The sequence below is a fragment of the Physcomitrium patens genome, chromosome 8, assembly GCF_059467195.1.
Source record: "Physcomitrium patens ecotype Gransden chromosome 8, ASM5946719v1, whole genome shotgun sequence".
NCBI lineage: Eukaryota > Viridiplantae > Streptophyta > Bryopsida > Funariales > Funariaceae > Physcomitrium > Physcomitrium patens.
The window spans coordinates 15,905,690-15,922,940 of record NC_143417.1 but is presented as its reverse complement, the minus strand read 5'-3'; the positions used below and the strand labels follow the sequence as shown (position 1 = coordinate 15,922,940).

General features: G+C 38.9%; 3 protein-coding genes across 3 annotated transcripts; 2 read left to right on the top strand and 1 right to left on the bottom strand.

Annotated features, from left to right (window-relative positions):
* Positions 1-162: 162 nt before the first annotated feature.
* On the top strand, positions 163-2,195 carry LOC112285842 (UDP-glucose 6-dehydrogenase 4). Its single transcript, XM_024527104.3, has one exon. It carries the CDS (start codon positions 364-366, stop codon positions 1,804-1,806), a length of 1,443 nt encoding a protein of 480 aa, XP_024382872.1. The 5' UTR covers positions 163-363; the 3' UTR covers positions 1,807-2,195.
* Positions 2,196-2,750: 555 nt separating this feature from the next.
* On the bottom strand, positions 2,751-5,098 carry LOC112285542 (uncharacterized). The gene is made up of 4 exons (XM_024526447.3): positions 4,734-5,098; positions 3,763-3,948; positions 3,462-3,632; positions 2,751-3,156 (listed from the first exon to the last, which is right to left on the bottom strand). The coding sequence occupies exons 1-4, from the start codon at positions 4,971-4,973 to the stop codon at positions 3,040-3,042; spliced, it is 714 nt and encodes a 237-aa protein (XP_024382215.2). The 5' UTR covers positions 4,974-5,098; the 3' UTR covers positions 2,751-3,039.
* Positions 5,099-9,441: 4,343 nt separating this feature from the next.
* LOC112286089 (small ribosomal subunit protein eS7) lies at positions 9,442-10,554 on the top strand. The gene is made up of 2 exons (XM_024527655.3): positions 9,442-9,795; positions 9,996-10,554. The coding sequence occupies exons 1-2, from the start codon at positions 9,520-9,522 to the stop codon at positions 10,305-10,307; spliced, it is 588 nt and encodes a 195-aa protein (XP_024383423.1). The 5' UTR covers positions 9,442-9,519; the 3' UTR covers positions 10,308-10,554.
* Positions 10,555-17,251: the final 6,697 nt, after the last annotated feature.

Sequence of the window (17,251 nt, the reverse complement as noted above, 5' to 3'; positions counted from 1 at the left end):
AGATTGGAGATCCCCGCCTGTAGCTTTTTCGAGGAAGGACCGCACCCATGACTCTCCGTCTCGTCGATCCTGCTCGCCCTCGACGCGGAAACGCGGGCCCACCTCGTCTCCGCCCTCTTTCTACTCGTCGATCGTCGCACTTGCACCCCAGTTTATAGTCTTGTCGTTTCCCAGTTGGGTTCTTGTGAATTCCTCAGTTCGAAACCGCACTTGGGTTGGTCTCTGCGGGTCAAATCTTGCAGTGCTGAGGTTTATCGACTGTTTCTTTTTTTCTTTTTTTTTTTCTTTTTTTTTTGAGGGGCTTTGCTGCGGGTGGTGGTGTTGCTGTTTTTGCTGGAGATTTTGGATTTGAAGCGAGTCAAGATGGTGAAGATATGCTGCATTGGTGCTGGGTATGTCGGGGGTCCAACCATGGCCATGATCGCGCTGAAGTGCCCCGACATCGAGGTTGTGGTAGTCGACATCAGTAAGCCCAGGATTGCGGCTTGGAACAGCGACGATCTGCCAATTTACGAGCCAGGTTTGGACGAGGTTGTGAAGCAGTGCCGGGACAAGAACCTGTTCTTTTCCACGGAGGTGGAGAAACACGTCGCAGAGGCAGATATTGTGTTCGTGTCTGTGAACACGCCCACGAAGACGCGGGGTTTGGGAGCTGGGAAGGCCGCGGATCTGACGTATTGGGAGAGCGCAGCGCGTATGATTGCGGATGTGTCCAAGAGTGATAAGATCGTGGTGGAGAAGTCGACTGTGCCCGTGAAGACTGCCGAGGCCATCGAGAAGATTTTGACACACAATAAGAAGGGTATCAATTTCCAGATCTTGTCGAACCCGGAGTTTCTTGCCGAGGGGACTGCGATGGAGGATTTGGACAAGCCTGACCGTGTGCTGATTGGAGGTCGTGAGACTCCCGGTGGCCAGAAGGCGGTTGCGGCTCTCAAGGCTGTGTATGCTCACTGGGTGCCGGAGGATCGCATCATTACTACCAACTTGTGGTCTGCCGAGCTCTCCAAGCTCGCCGCCAACGCTTTTCTGGCGCAGAGGATTTCGTCCATCAACGCCATGTCCGCTTTGTGCGAGTCCACTGGCGCGGATGTGAATGAGGTTGCGTATGCCATTGGGAAGGACAGTCGCATTGGCCCGAAGTTCTTGAACGCAAGCGTTGGCTTCGGTGGGTCTTGCTTCCAGAAGGATATCCTCAACTTGGTGTACATCTGCGAGTGCAACGGCCTCCTCGAGGTTGCCCACTACTGGAAGCAGGTGGTGTCGATCAACGACTACCAGAAGACGAGATTCGTCAAGCGCGTTGTATCGTCCATGTTCAACACTGTGTCCGGAAAGAAGATTGCCGTTCTTGGATTTGCTTTCAAGAAGGACACTGGTGACACACGAGAGACGCCCGCTATTGATGTCTGCCATGGCTTACTAGGCGACAAGGCCCTGCTTAGCATTTACGATCCCCAGGTGACAGAGGAGCAGATTAAGCGTGACTTGGCTATGAACAAGTTCGATTGGGATCATCCCCAGCACTTGCAACCTCAAAGTCCGACTGCTTTCAAGCAAGTGAGCGTTGTATGGGATGTCTATGAAGCGTGTAAGGATGCTCATGGTATCTGCGTCATTACTGAATGGGATGAGTTCAAGAAGCTCGACTACCAGAAGATCTACGACAATATGCAGAAGCCCGCCTTCCTCTTCGATGGACGCAATGTGCTCAACGTCGAGGAGATGCGCAAGATCGGTTTTGTCGTGTATTCCATTGGAAAGCCTCTGGATCCATGGATCAAGGATCTCCAAGTCTCCATCTAGATAAAGCACCGTAGTGGCTGATTTTTACTTTACATCATTCTTTACCCCTGACCTGTAGTGCACCGGTCAGTACGCACCCTGGTCTTGTTTACGCCTTTGGCTTCAGGACAGGATTATGCACATAGACAGTACATAGCGTCAAAAGATCGCGCTGTTCTCACTTACTAATGTTTGAGGCTGCTCGAATTTTAATCTCTAGAGATTTTATAGCCTTAGATTTGACGGTTTAGAACCTGGTGCCCACGTCACTGAATCAGATGAAGGCCAATGTTGTCTGGAGACGGTATATTCCTCTGATTGGTTATTTGAAGGACACTGCGCAGTCACTTATCAACACTTTGAAATACAAGGTTGCAAAGCATACTAGATGTGTTTCCTTTTTTTTTTCACTCGTAATCTGGAGCAAAAGGATCTATCCGTACATATAGTGTACTTGAGAAGGACAAACTTACGACTAAAGTCTGCACAACCCCCCTCGTACTCACATTGTTCGCGTTCACAGTTGTTACTTTCATCCTCTGCAGGAAAATCTTGTAGACGGCCGACTGTATTCTTTAACCGAACTTGACAGTTTTAGTTCAAAGCTGTGACAGTTACTCGAATAAAACAACTGCTCTGACAACAATACACCACTGACTTGAGGAAAGAGAGACAGTTTTCACCTGTCCTCCGTTTATGCGCCAAATCGCAAGACATGCAGTTTCAAAGTAGTTTGCAAGAAAATCAGCTATAAAAGGTGTAAGCGCATGACACTAGAAACAATCACACCTTTCACGAACTTCCCGTGTTGCAATCTTGAATATGATTAGCACTCCAAAGTAATTGTCTTGCGTAACTACATTAGTGACTCAGTGGCATATGACAAATGAAATGATCTGTTAAACGCTGCCTGGTTTTCGTCAAATAATACGTTCTTAAAATGTCATCCAAGGATATGGCACAGATGCTCAAACGATTCTCAAGTCATTCCACTCATGAAACTCATTACACGGTATTGTTCATGCTAAGATTGCAACTAGCAAGCAGTAGCAATTAGCAACGGGATCAACTCTAATCTCTTGGAGAATTTCCTCAGTTTTGGAAATAGATCATCTAGGTCGGTCTTGTATTCCAGAATACACCGTGTAAGGGAAACAGATTGACTGTCACACTCCAACCAGTGCTTAAATGAGTTTATGGTGACGCATCAACTAAAACCTAATCACTGACAAGGTTTCCAGGAGCGCTTGTCGTTTATTGAACTATATTAATCCTCTTGTCTGAAATGGGCAAAGGTGCTGGTTGCTGGGCACCATGGGGGTGGTCGGATCCTTCGTACACCTTCAGGTGAGTAAACAGTCGTCTGCCCAGCTGTTTCATGAAAGGAGGCAAAAAGTTAGTGCAAGATCCCTGTCCCTTACATTTCCTAAAAAACTGGCAAATCTGACTGCACCCATCAATACAGTATAGTATTCCAAATACAGCACTAAGACGCGACAGAACGGAGAGTATGCCTCCCTAAAGCAGATGCTCTAAATCAGAAAGAAGAGTATGCACGACAGAGAGGAGTACTTCTACTAACAACTAATACAGTACTGTAAGAAAAAAGGTGCAGAAACAAACAAAGAAAAATCCTTCAAAGGGTTAGGATGTGTATTGAGGATCAATCGTCTTACCCGTCCCTTCGGTAACATGCCTCGTACTGCATGTTCGACAATGCGCTCCGGGATTCTATTCTGCAAATTGTCGAAGGTCTCCTCTTTCATGCCTCCGGGCCTACCAGAATGCTTTCTATACAGCTTCTGCTCTGCCTTCTTGCCCGTCACTGCAACCTTGTCGGCATTGATCTAATGCAAAGCGACATCTGATTAGATGGCCTTGAGTTTCAAACGCTTAACAGAGAGGTAGCTACACCTTACGGAAAAGAATTGCATAATCGAACAATCAGTCTCCCTGCAAAGGAGGAAGGTAACGAACCACCACAACGTAAGCGCCCATGTCAGTGGAAGGAGTATACGCAGGGCTATTCTTTCCGCGGATGTGAACAGCAATTGTGGACGCCAAGCGGCCGAGACGCTTGTCAGCTGCGTCCACTACGTACCACTTCTTCTCCACGTTCTTGTGATCGTCCGCCTTCGGGTAGTATGTCGTGTTCCACACGTCCTGCGTACGAAACAAAATTAAGTACATACCACGTGATCACAAATTCCTCAGCATAGCCATCAATACATGCAAATGATCAATGTTCTTCACGAGGGAAGACTGCAGACGTCTCAACGTACATCGAGTCTAGAGAGACTAGGACCTGAACCCTAATCGAGATCCAAAACACGAGACAATCAAGTTTAACCACCATGACAAACATAAGACAAATAGTCGCACGAGACCATTGGAAGACCAGTCCCTGGATGTGAGCGGGGAAGACCTCAATGTGATAACGTCACTGACACAATCCCTAACCTAACCAATGAAAACACCACGCGTCGTCCTTCACAGCACTAACGTGAGAGAAATTCTCGTCTGTAGCAATTTTGCCGCTTACAGGCAGGTCAGATGAACAATGCTTGGAACTACTAGACCTAGATACAATGCATCCCAGCCATTCCACGTACAAGAATACCACTTATACGAGTCACCAAGGAAAGATGTTTGAAAATTGTAGAGCGGGCAACTAATGGAATCTCCCAAACAACCAAAAAAAATCACTGATCAGAAGGCAATTGTCGTATGAAACCACATTAAATCGGCCGTATAACACTCTCAAGATCGTGCATTCTCAAACCACGTCTCTTCGACAACCGCTAATCAAAAGATTCGCAGTACTTAGCTCGTGCAAACCTCAACCCACTTGACGAATCCCTCCAAGCCAGCAACAAACTCCAATGCAGTCATCAAAAATCCAGCGGTACATTCCACATTCAAGAAACTAACCGGCATTGGGTTCTTACGGGTCCCATCTTCTCAATGCCCTCGTACATCCACCGGTGCTCGGCGGGGATGAACCCACCCTTCGCCTGGATGGTCACGTTCCGAGGCCGCGCCAGGGGCACGACCACGCGCCTCCGCAGCGACACAAGCGTGGTGGAATTGGCAGCGAAAGAAGAGGAGGATGAAGAGAGAGAAGCCGAGGCAGTGCCGAAGCTGGAGGAGGACGACGCTACCGGCATGGTTGCAAATTGGGCCGCCATGGTTGAGACCAGTGAACTGGACGCTCCTCGTCGCGCTCTCTCTCTCTCTCCCTCTCTCTCGATCCGCTCGCGAATTCCGCACCAATTCTTCGAATTTTTCGACCTGCAAGATAGCAAGCGGCCGCGCGCGTTCTTCACAGTTGAAAGCCCCCCTTCCGGGCACCTTGAAAGGGGCTCCGCAGTCGGATAAGGCGCCCACGTCCCGGCCTGAGGTGGCTTTCTTCGAGGTCCCGTCATCCAGGATCGCTTATCAAGGTCATCTTTTGACATCCTCTTCGGAGTTCGGGGACCTGTGACCGTCACGAGCGCCTGGATTGGTCTATTCAACACGGTCATCTATTCCCTTATAGTTACAAGAAACAATCGCACAATCGAATAATTAATCTTTTTTTTTAATTAAAATTATTTGTTATGAAGAAACGGTTGGGTAAATAAACACTTCATTAGATATGGAAAAGAGGAGGGAAATGTATGTGTGGCATTTAAAAGCATGACTTGGATTGATATTTGGAATAACTTTTTATGTTGTATAGGATATAAAAATTAGCATTAGGTGCTTTGTTTTGAAAGTAACTTTTAAAAGCATGTTATTAATGAATAATTTTATATAACTTAAGAATAAATTATAACTTAAATAATGTAATAAAAAATCATACAAAAATATTTTATGAACACCACACAAATATTATTAAAAGGTGTAATAATAGAATTTAGTAACAAAAAGTTATACTAAACACAATTCTACAAATCTTATGGTTTATGTTTGTGTTAAATTTTTTGGTTTTTATATAGGAAAATTAAAAATTTACAAATACTTGATACTATAAGGAGATTAATTATTTAAAAGTAAGTAACCAATCAGAAAAAAACAAAAACATTAGCTAGAATACAATAATGCAATAGTTTAAATTTTTGAGCATTCATATGATTTTGCAAACTTGTTATTAATTATGTAAATTATGGTAAAAAAACTAACACATACTTGATTTTTGTAATAAAAATTGTATATTATATTTTAATGAAAGTGTACTTTCATGATAAAAGCTACAACCATACAAACTGAAGTATGGAAGATGGAAGAGTACATATGCCTTGGAATCATTTTTTCAATAGAAATTAGTACTTATTGTAATGAGAGAAAGTTAAAAAGTAAAATGCATTACCATGATATGACAAAATATAACATAAAAGTAACACAAATATTGTGTAAACATAAGGACATAAATACATATATATATATATATATATATATATATATACTACTAATGTCATAACATTATTTTCTATTGCCACTACAACTTGCCACCCACTCAATAAATTTTTTAGTTTTTTCTATTTCAATAAGACAATTATATTAATATTTTTAATATACATATACATGTATTCAAACTATGTAAAAAGAAATTGTAAATTTATTTTAAAAATTTAAGTTAAATATTCAATAAGAGTAATTTGTTTTAGCAACAACAAAAATTGTGGTGGCATGTGGTGGATTACAAATTAAAATGGCAACAATAAAAGTTATGGTGGTATCAACACCTATATATATATATATATATATATACATATCTATATATATTCTATAAAACTTAAAATTATAAGTTCTGTTTTGTAAAAATGTTGTAACTAAGATCTTATTAGCTTTAAAAAAATATTACAAATATCTTTTAGTTATTAATAAAAATAAAAATATATTTTTTATAAAAAATTTAAACTGTGTTTAATTTTTTTATTTAATCTTACTTAGATCAAGTTCAAATATTATATAATAACTTTTTATTGTGTATTTAAATAGTTTTATAAAGATTAATTTATAAATATTTTAAATTTAATTTTTTAAAATATTGTTATCCAAAAAGTGTGATGTATTAAATAAAAACACAATCATAACAAAAAAAAAACTATAAGGAGAAATATATATATATATATATATAAGCTTGAGAATATTTATTGAAGTTGATTTTATTCTACTTAAGACATGACTACATGTTAAAAAATAATACATAATATATGATAAATATTAGTTTTTTTTTAAAAAAAATATCGTATAAGATAGTTTTAGGTATATCTATATTAGTAAAAACGATTTTAAAAAATTTAACATCAAATAATTGTTTTTAAAAATTATTTTAAAAAATACTATGTTCATGCCAATCAAAATGATAACATAATCTATATATATATTTATATTTATATTGATGATATAAATGATTTTCATATTATTAATTATAAAAATATACATGATCTGAAAATTTGATTTAATTTTAAATTAGTTTATTTGAAAAATATTTTAAGATAAATAAAGATGTTATATGCATTAAAACATCAGCAATTATTTTTGCATGTGTGATAATACAAATTAAGTCTAAAATATAATAGAAATGAATTAATTAGTTATATGTTTTTTTCACAGGCTTGTAAGTTTATATATATAAAATATAACAAAAATTTAATTATTTATAACTAAATAAGAAGACAAATTCAAGAAAAAAAAAATAAAGTTTTTTTTTGTTAGTGAAGTTAATAAAAGAAATATCATTATAAAAAAATTAATGAAAGTTTTACATTCTTAGAATTTTGAAAGGTCTATTATAATCTAGTTATTTTACTTAAAGATTTGTATAATTTATTAATTCTAAAATATGAATGTAAGGTATTGCTAATGCCACCACAATGTATGGTACTATCATTACAATCTACTACCAATTTGAACTATTTCTTTGATCATTTGTATTCCAAAAATAAAAAAAAATAGTTCAAGGGATATTAAATAAAGAAAATTTAATTTCTTTGAAAGGTATTAAACAAAGTTAGCATTTGCTAGATTGAGTGTTGAGGTGGCAATAGCAAAAACTAATGTGACATTAGCAATATCCTAAATATATTATAGTAGGTGATTTTATTAAGACTAATTATTATTGTAAAATCTAATTTTAACAATAAATAAATAAATGTATATATATATATATATATAGTTTAAAAATAATATCAATTATAATTATAGAAATTCAATATTTTTTAAGAATATTTATTTATTTTAAAAGAATCATATTTATTGAAATATCCATTAATTAAAATTAAATTTTACAGTAGTGACTGTATGAGAGTTTTTATGGTAAATTCTTAAAAAATCAAAAAATCAATCAAATGCACGTGTAAAATTCTTCTATTAAAGCAGATCATACTCTGATAATGTACTTTTACCACAAATAGATTTTCTGTGAACAGTTTCACGTTGTTTAATGTCTAATATTGAAAGCCAATTTGGAAATATTTGATCTCTAAAATTCTCATGTATTGGAATAACTTTTGCTGTGCACATATTTTGGCAAATATAAGATTTTTTTAATTTAGTTTTATATAATTTTCAATCCAAATTGCTAACAGGCCGTTGAATGAAACCCAGATTATTGTCCAAGTGAAAAATAGAACATTAGTTAATTTGTATATATTTGAGAGTTTGTTTGAAAGTCAGGACTGAGATTTTTATAAGATTATTCTAATAAAAATGTTGTACTTTTTTGAAATTGTAGCAAAAACATTTAATCCATCTCAACATGTCTTAGAATCTTAAGTTTTATTTATATATTTATTTGTGATTATTATGATTATTATTATATTTTTTATGGTGTTGCTAAATTAATATTGTAGATAAATAAATAAAAATATAATAACAAAGTTCTTTCTAAATTGACGGAGACATGACATATAATATTTAATTTGGATTAAGTATTTTTTTCAAAGCCAACAATTTTACATCCACAATTGCTTTCACAATTCATTCTATTTAGTTTCTTTTATTGGATTGTAGCAATGTACAATAATAGCACGCATTGACTAATATTAGTTTGCTAAGCCTTTAAGATTCTTCTACAAATGCATAATAATTAGTATTTTTAACTCAATCATTTGTAAATTAAAATATTTATTTATATTTCTTCTTTATCTTTGAAAACTCTAAAACAAATTTTTAGTACTATTTTATTTTTAAAATATAAAAAATATTTTTACAGTATAAAAATTTCCAATTTTAGAAGGTAGTAAAAATCTAGAGTGATATTGTTATAAGATCATTAGTGTAACACTTGTAATCACAATTTTAAACACATCACACAATATTGAGTTTAATTTTTTATTTTAATTTTTGATTATATATATAATATTAAGAAATAAATGTAAAATATTTAAAACATAAAAGAAAAGTTCCCTAGAGCTATGTTGAGTAAACTAAACGATATGCTTTAACAAGGTGGGTTTTATGCCATTGACACCCGAAATCTTCCAAAGAACCACCCCTCTCATGCACCACCTCGATACCCGGCCATGCCAGGGTCTCGAATCGAGACTTAATGCAGTCAGTGGAAACCCTAACCAGGGAGACGGCAACAGCTGCGGACGCGAGGTAGCGGCGAAGGCGAGGCGTAGACAAAGGAGACCCTAACACGAGAGTATTCCCTCTTGCACTTGCGTTCCTTGCATCGGAGGAAGCGGCCTTGTGCTCCATCGCACCATTGCAGTTGCTGCACGCTCAACCACTTCTGCCGCCATGTCCTTCACCGCGCGTAGAAAGATCCAGAAGGAGAAGGGGCAGGAGCCCGATGAGTTCGAGGAATCCGTAGCTCAGGCCCTCTTCGACCTGGAGTCTACCAGCTCCGAGCTCAAGAGTGAGCTCCGTGATCTCTTCATCAACTCCGCCAAGGAAGTCGATGTCTCCGGAAACCGCAAGGCCGTTATCATCCACGTGCCCTACCGCCTGCGGAAGGCTTTTCAGAAAATCCACGCTCGCCTTGTTAGAGAGCTGGAGAAGAAGTTCAGCGGCAAGGTGGGTGCTGGCTTCCGAATTGTTGTGTCGGGATGGATTGATTTAGTTTTTAAGCAGCCGAGTTCAGGTCTCTTGTCAAGTCTCTTTCCTGCTGTTGTTCAGAGGTGCACACATTTGGGAGTGTCGCTGAAATGTAGTTTTGTCAAATTAGGGTTCTGCTATAATATCACTCGTAAAAATCCCCCTTGTTATTTTTGCAGGATGTTGTTATCATCGCCACCAGGCGTATCTTGAGACCCCCGAAGAAGGGCTCAGCCGTCAACCGCCCAAGGAGCAGGACCCTGACAGCCGTGCACGAGGCTGTTCTTGAAGACTTGGTTCATCCTTCTGAGATTGTTGGCAAAAGGGTGCGCTATCGTTTGGATGGCTCCCGCATCATGCGTGTGTATTTGGACCCCAAGGAACGTAATACGACGGAGTACAAGTTGGACACCTTCGCGGGAGTATACAAGAAGCTGACAGGGAAGGAGGTTACGTTTGAGTACCCTATCCAGGAAACATCATCTGCTTAAATGATCCGGAGAGGGCACCGCATAGAATTAGGACGACCAAGACAGGGATGTTACTGTTTGCCCTCAATGGACTGTAATCTTCTGAACGTGCAGCACAAGGAGTTTTCGTGCTTCGATGCCTGTAGTTATTTTGCACAGTATCTGCGGCTATGCTGTCTCAGTACGATTTAAATGAGTCTATACATGCACTTCTGAGGCTTTTGTTTTTCAGTACACATAGGTAATATCATTATTTCGAGTTGCCATATACTCTGGGATCCGCTGTGAATTGTGTTGCAGGTAAGGATGATGGTGTGGATCAACAACCCATCACTCTTTTCCGATCTATTTCGTGTCATCAGTAGTTATTGCGCCCAAGTGGTTTTTGTCGTTATATTTTGGCTTAGTTGCTCATTGATCCTGAATTCTAAGCCTGTAATTACTTGGTCCATTAGAAGACCTTTTTAGCCTTTGAATGTATATCTAGATAAGGTGTGCTGATTTGAGTGCGCATTCGGGCGACGTGTTAGTGTCTGTCCTGCGTACATTTTAGTAATATACTCACTGGGGTTTCAGGATATGGAGGTTGTCCAACGTCCATCCTAGTGATCGACTTACATGAGGTTTAGGGTTTAGGTCCAGCTTAGAATATTGTGCCATAGGTTAGATGCAGATGCGTTTGGTTGAGATAAACTATGTCAAATATGCTTTGTGGTGTGACCCGATCCTCCCTGAAGTCATGGTTTTTAATAACAATCTTCCTAGTCTATTTGCACATCTTTTATTCTCTATAAAAACTTAGAATCAAATACAAAAATCGTAAGTCAAAATTTCTTAGATGATTCGTTTTGCACGTACGATAGTTAAATTTTAAATGGTCTAAAGAAAGCTACTGCATGTGAACACAACAATCAGTGTTGTTGCCAAAATGAACACGATTTCTTCATGTAATTACTATACATTCCAGTAGGTTATAAGTATATTTGATACCCAACTTTCAAAGTGTGTGATTGATTAAAATCGAATATTTTACTTGGTTGGCTCCACATTTAGAAACATCTTGCTAAAGGTCATAAGAAAAAAAAAGTTTACATAATTTTTTCTTATGAGGTAAAAATAAAGTTGTTTCCAAATAGTGATATCTTGAATATAAATATGTATGTGTTTCTATATATGTATATATATCTTTCATAATTATAATATTTTAAAAAATAAGCTACAAATAAACTATGATTTTACTTTATTTCATAACCTCGTTTCATTTTACAACATTTCCAAAGACCAAAGCTTTAATACAAGAGTTTTTTTCCTCATGCAAGATGAGACCTTCATAGGGCTTTTGTACCATGGCCCTTTAAAGTTGTTTTTTGGTAACAAAAAACTTCCTATTATTAAGCCATGTAAAAAAGGTTATATATATATATATATATATATAAATATATATATATAAATATTTCAATCAACAACAAGCCTTAAAAGTTACTAATTTCTCTCTTTTTTTATGAAATTGGTAGATAGATGACCTCCTTTCATTGCATGGACACCCTCTTGTGCCTCACACATTGTTAGGGACATAGTCCTTAGAACCTCCTAGAGACAAGTTTCTAGAACCTTCTAGAAGCAAGTCTTTGGAACCTTCTAGAAGCTTTTTAGTTGGTAGAAGATGTTAAGGATAGTCTTTAGAACCTTCTAGAGATAAGTTTCTAGAACCTTCTAGAAGCAAGTCTCTGGAACCTTCTAGAAGCTTCATAATTGGTAGAAGTTGCTTGAGAAGCTTCCTAAATAGGAGTATATATTAGAATCGAGGCTGAAGAATTCTTCAGTCTCGACAACACATTTCTTGGAGCTCTAGCTCACCTCTCTCGTGTTGTTCTTATATTCATCTGATTAATCTAGTTCTTGCCAGTTCTTCTCGAACTTCTTGTTAGATCTCGAGTCTGTATTTCTGTGTCCGTGACAGTTTGTCGAGACTTCACTCACCTGAGATATCAAAGTTAGTTTCTTCCTCGTTAGAGTGTAAATTATCCCTCAGCTTGGAAGTGTACTAGCATTTTAGAGGTTGCGGATTACCCTCCTCTAAACTGATACTTCTTTTGTTACAATATTGAAGTCTTATTCTTCTTGGAGAGAGTGGGTTATCCCTTTTTTTGAAGCTCTTGAGGCATTTTAGAGGTTGTGGAGTACCCTCTTCTAAACCAATATTGTCTTCTTGTAGAGTCATTTCTGTCATTCTTTTAGAATGGCCGGAGGCCAAAACATTAGTATGACGGAAAGTTCGGAGTCTAAGTTGGATGCTATCATAAATGCCCTCGCTACGTTATCGCAAAGAACAGCAGAGATTAGAAGAATTGTAGCAAGGCTTCATAATGATGGAGCATTTGGGATGGCACGATCTAGGTTGCACCAGCCTCAAATTTCTGTACTTGGAGAAGCAATTTTGCCTCAAGTTCGACAAGCACCGTTGGTTCTACAACATAAGGAGCCCTAAGTTAGCCTTCCAAACAAGTTCGATGGTACGCGTACCAAGTTTCTAAGATTCGTCAATCAAATTAGGTTGATAACAATTTTACAACCCGAACGCTATCCAACGGAGGAGTCACGTTGTCGTGTTGTAACACGAGTATATCGTGAAAATATAAAGAAAGGGGACTTTTATTAATGTTCAGTTACTTCGAATATTGGGAGCAACGACCAATTCTAGTGCAAATACTGAGAGGCCAGGATCAGTCACCCCGTTACAGTCAGCCGGGGCATACTGAAATGCTCCGTTCGATTCCAATAACGGGAGTCAACAGAAAGGAAAAGGACTAATTCAACGACGGGTGAACCTGGTTTGAAGAGCCAATTGGATCCAATTTCAAGACATCCAATCCAGGTCCTATTACGGTCCTCTTACCCAATATGAGACCTGACTTGGTCGGGCAACCCAATGTGGTTCAATTACGGGAACATCCAGGTCTTACTACGGGCCTCTTAGCCAATATGAGACCTGAATTGGTCGGGTGACTCAATGTGGTCCCGATTACGGGGTTTCGATTCTGTTTCAGGCTGTCCTGTTCTTTGTGCCGTTTCAGGGAACGTTGTTTTCAGTAAAAAGATCTCTTAAAGATAAAAACGGAGGAAAAAGCTCTGACAACAGGAGCCAATTCTGGATCCAAGACGGAAGATTGAAGAAATTCAGAGGCTAGGGTTTGAAAGAGGGGAGAATTAGGGTTAAAGGGGAAGATAGGTTAAGAAATGAAAGGGGAGAGAATAAGTTTTTGGAGAAGGATCGGAGAGCTAGCTTCATGCTTTGGGGCGGAAAAAAAAGACAGAGATTAGGTTTTTTTTCTTCATAGGGTTTTGGGAAGACTGAGGCAATCGTTGCTGAATAGTCGAAGTGTTGTACTGGAATCGGGATTTTTAATGAAGTGGGTGTGATTGTTCTTGACTGTTTTGTGAAATCGAGTTACGTCTGTGATGAAGAATTAAAAGGGTGTCTATAGGATTGAGTATGCGGAGTGAATGAAATTTATTGGGTTAATCTAACGAGACAATCAGTGGATACAAGATCGCGAGTATAAAGCGGTATCAAAGATTAGCAGTTTGGGTTGTTCGAGGTTCTCTTTAACGTCTAGAGACCTACAGGTTGGGGCAAAAAGGATTTCGACGAGCAGTTGAAGGACATCCGTATAGATTTATGGTATATTCTAACAGTTGTTTATATTCCAACAATCAAAAATCAATAAACTGCTTGAATATTAGCGAATCTCCATACTACCTTCTACAACTAGACACCCGACGCGTTCTCGAGCAGGAAAGCACGTAATACGACAAAGTATTGGGCTTGTTGGAACCTTATTTACAGGGCAAGCTCTATCATAGTTTGCTCCTTTGTTTGAGAAACAATCGTCCATACTAAACAACTTTGAAACCTTTTTGGAGGCGTTTGCGAAAGCATTTCGAGAACATGATAAGGTTCGATGGGCTACAACAAAGATCCGGTCACTACGACAAGGGATGCGCTCTACATCAGTCTATGCATCGGACTTCAGGCAATTAGCATGCGACATCAATTGGGATGAAGAAGCGTTGATGAGTCAATTCTATTGGGGTTTAAGGAATGATGTGAAGGATTTGCTGTTAACTCTTCCTGATCCACAAACGCTCAATGAAGATACTAGCCAAGCTGTGAAGTGCGATAACTGCCTATTCCAACGCCGCCAAGACCAACGTTCAAGACAACATATGGTTTGCCACGCCCCAACTATATCGGCAAGCAGTGTGAATTCACATTCAGAGGTAGAAGACATGCAAATTGATGCAGTACGTATAAAATCCCTTATCCTAGAAGAAAAAAAGCGGCGTATGGACGAAGGTCTATGCTTGTATTGTGGTAAAAAAGGCCACACAGTTGGAAACTGCCCCAAGAAGCAAAACCGACATATAGTCAGGTCTACGGGCGAGTTTGTTCAGGAAAACGAGAATGCCCAGCCACAATAGGAACCGTGTGGCTGGACAGTGAAATATCGCAACAACAACCAGGTTCCTTTCTTTCCACTCAATCTGCCCTTTGCTTTACAATCTCTTTGCTTATTTGCCCTCAAAAACTAAGAAACTTAGCATTATTAGATTCAGGAGCATTTGCTTGTTTCTTAGATGAAGAATTTACGAAGTGTCATAAGATCCCTTTAGTACAAAAATCCAAACCTATTCACATTGAGGTTATAGATGGACGACCTTTATTGTCTGGTAGTGTCACCCATGAATCAAAACCTATAGAAGTGACGTTTAAGGGCCATAGTAGTCATATTATTTTCAATATTATTAGAACCCCATCAAATCTTGTTATTCTTGGTCTTTCCTGGTTGAAAAAGCATAACCCATCCATAGATTGGAGGTTGCGGAAGATGACCTTTCCCACAAAACCACCCAAAAGCAAGTCTAGTAGAAAATCCCGAATAGAGAAATCCTTATTCATTACAGCAAGAGCATTTATAAGATCGTCCAAGGAAGGCACACCGTTTGTCATTTATGCGGCTCCAACTACCGAAGAGAAGATCTCGACAACAAGTATACCTGAGCAATATAAAGATTTTAAAGACGTGTTTCAAAAGAAGAATGCCGACATGGTACCAAAACACCGATCATATGATTGCGCCATAGACTTGTAGGAAGGAACACAACCGTTTTTTGGCCCAATCTACAATCTATCGCAGATGGAGTTGGCGGAGTTGCAGAAGTACATCGACAAAAATCTAGCAAAGAACTTCATCTGTCATTCAAAATCGTAAGCTGGAGCACCCATCTTATTTGTGAAGAAGAAAGATGGCTCGTTGTGGATGTGCATGGACTATCGAGGCCTCAACAAGGTAATAAAGAAGAAATGTTATCCGTTACCCTTGATTTTTGGTCTCTTAGAACAACTTGGACATGCAAGGATCTTTACAAAAATTGATCTAAGGAGAGCTTACAACCTCGTACGAATCAAGGAACGAGATGAGTGGAAGACAACGTTCCGTACAAGGTATGGCCATTTTGAGTATAATGTCATGCCCTTTGGTCTTACCAATGCTCCACCGGTCTTTCAAGATATGATGAATGACATTTTCCGAGGGCACCTTGATGATTTTGTTGTCATCTATTTAGATGACATTTTGATATTCTCCAAAAACAAGGCAGAGCATGAAAAGCACATTCGTTTGGTCTTGGGGAAACTACGCGAGCGAGGACTATATGTCAAATTGGAGAAGTGTTTATTTCACTAAATAGAGATGGAGTTTTTGGGATTTGTTGCAACTACGTAAGGCTTGAAGATGGACCCCAAGAAGGTGGAAGCAATCGTGTCCTCAGAGGTTCCAAAGACGGTTAGAGACGTACAATGCTCTCTTGGTTTTGCCAACTTCTATCAGATCTTCATCAAGAATTACTCTCAAGTTGTTGCTCTTCTCACTCGGTTGACATGCACGGATAAGCTGGAATGGTGACCTCTAGCGGAGAAGGCGTTTCAAGCCCTGAAGACCGCATTTACTGCGGCTCCAATCTTGGTACATCCAGACTTTACAAAGGCCTTTTATTTAGAAACTGATGCTTCGGATTTTGCTTTGAGAGCTGTACTATCACAAATAGGAGAAGACAAGAAGCTCCATCTGGTTGCATTCTATTCTCGAAAGTTCTTTGTTGCTGAAATCAATTATGAGATCCACGATAAGAAACTTCTTGCTATAGTGGATTCTTTCCAAGAATGGCGTCACTTTCTTGAAGGAGCTACACACCTAGTGACCGTATACACAGATCACAAGAATTTGGAGTATTTCATGTCAGCTCGAGTTCTAAATCGACGTCAAGCTCAGTGGAGTATGTTGCAATCTAGGTTCGATTTTGTTATCACTTATCGACCTGAAAAGCAGCAAGGACTATCTGATGCCTTATCGAGGAGATCGTATCTTGTACCAAAGGCTGGAGAAGCAGCGTTTGATCAACAATGTACGACATTGTTGAAGCCAGAGCAATTTCAGCTTTGCGCTACTATTGTGCCAATTGATGCTGACTTCCTGAATCAGGTACGTACCATGACCATTGAAGATTCAGTAGCCATTGATATTAAGCAGCGTGCCAATGACAACAAGTTCAAGGTGGAGGGAGATCTTTTATACTTTGAAGAGCAGTTATATATCCCAAAAGGACCAGCACGACTCCGAGTTCTTCAATCTCGCCACGATTTTCCAACTGCGGGACATTTTGGATTCAACAAAACCTTAGAGCTTATTTCTCGAGATTTTTGGTGGCCCCAAATGTGGAAGGATGTGAAAGATTTTGTCCTCTCCTGCAACATCCATTGAAGATTTAAGAATCCTCGGCATCGCCCTTATGGACTCCTACAGCCATTGCCGATTCCACGTCGACCATGGTCTTCAATTTCCATGGGCTTCATCACGGACCTGCCATCATCGAACTCATTTGACAGCATCTTTGTCGTAGTAGAT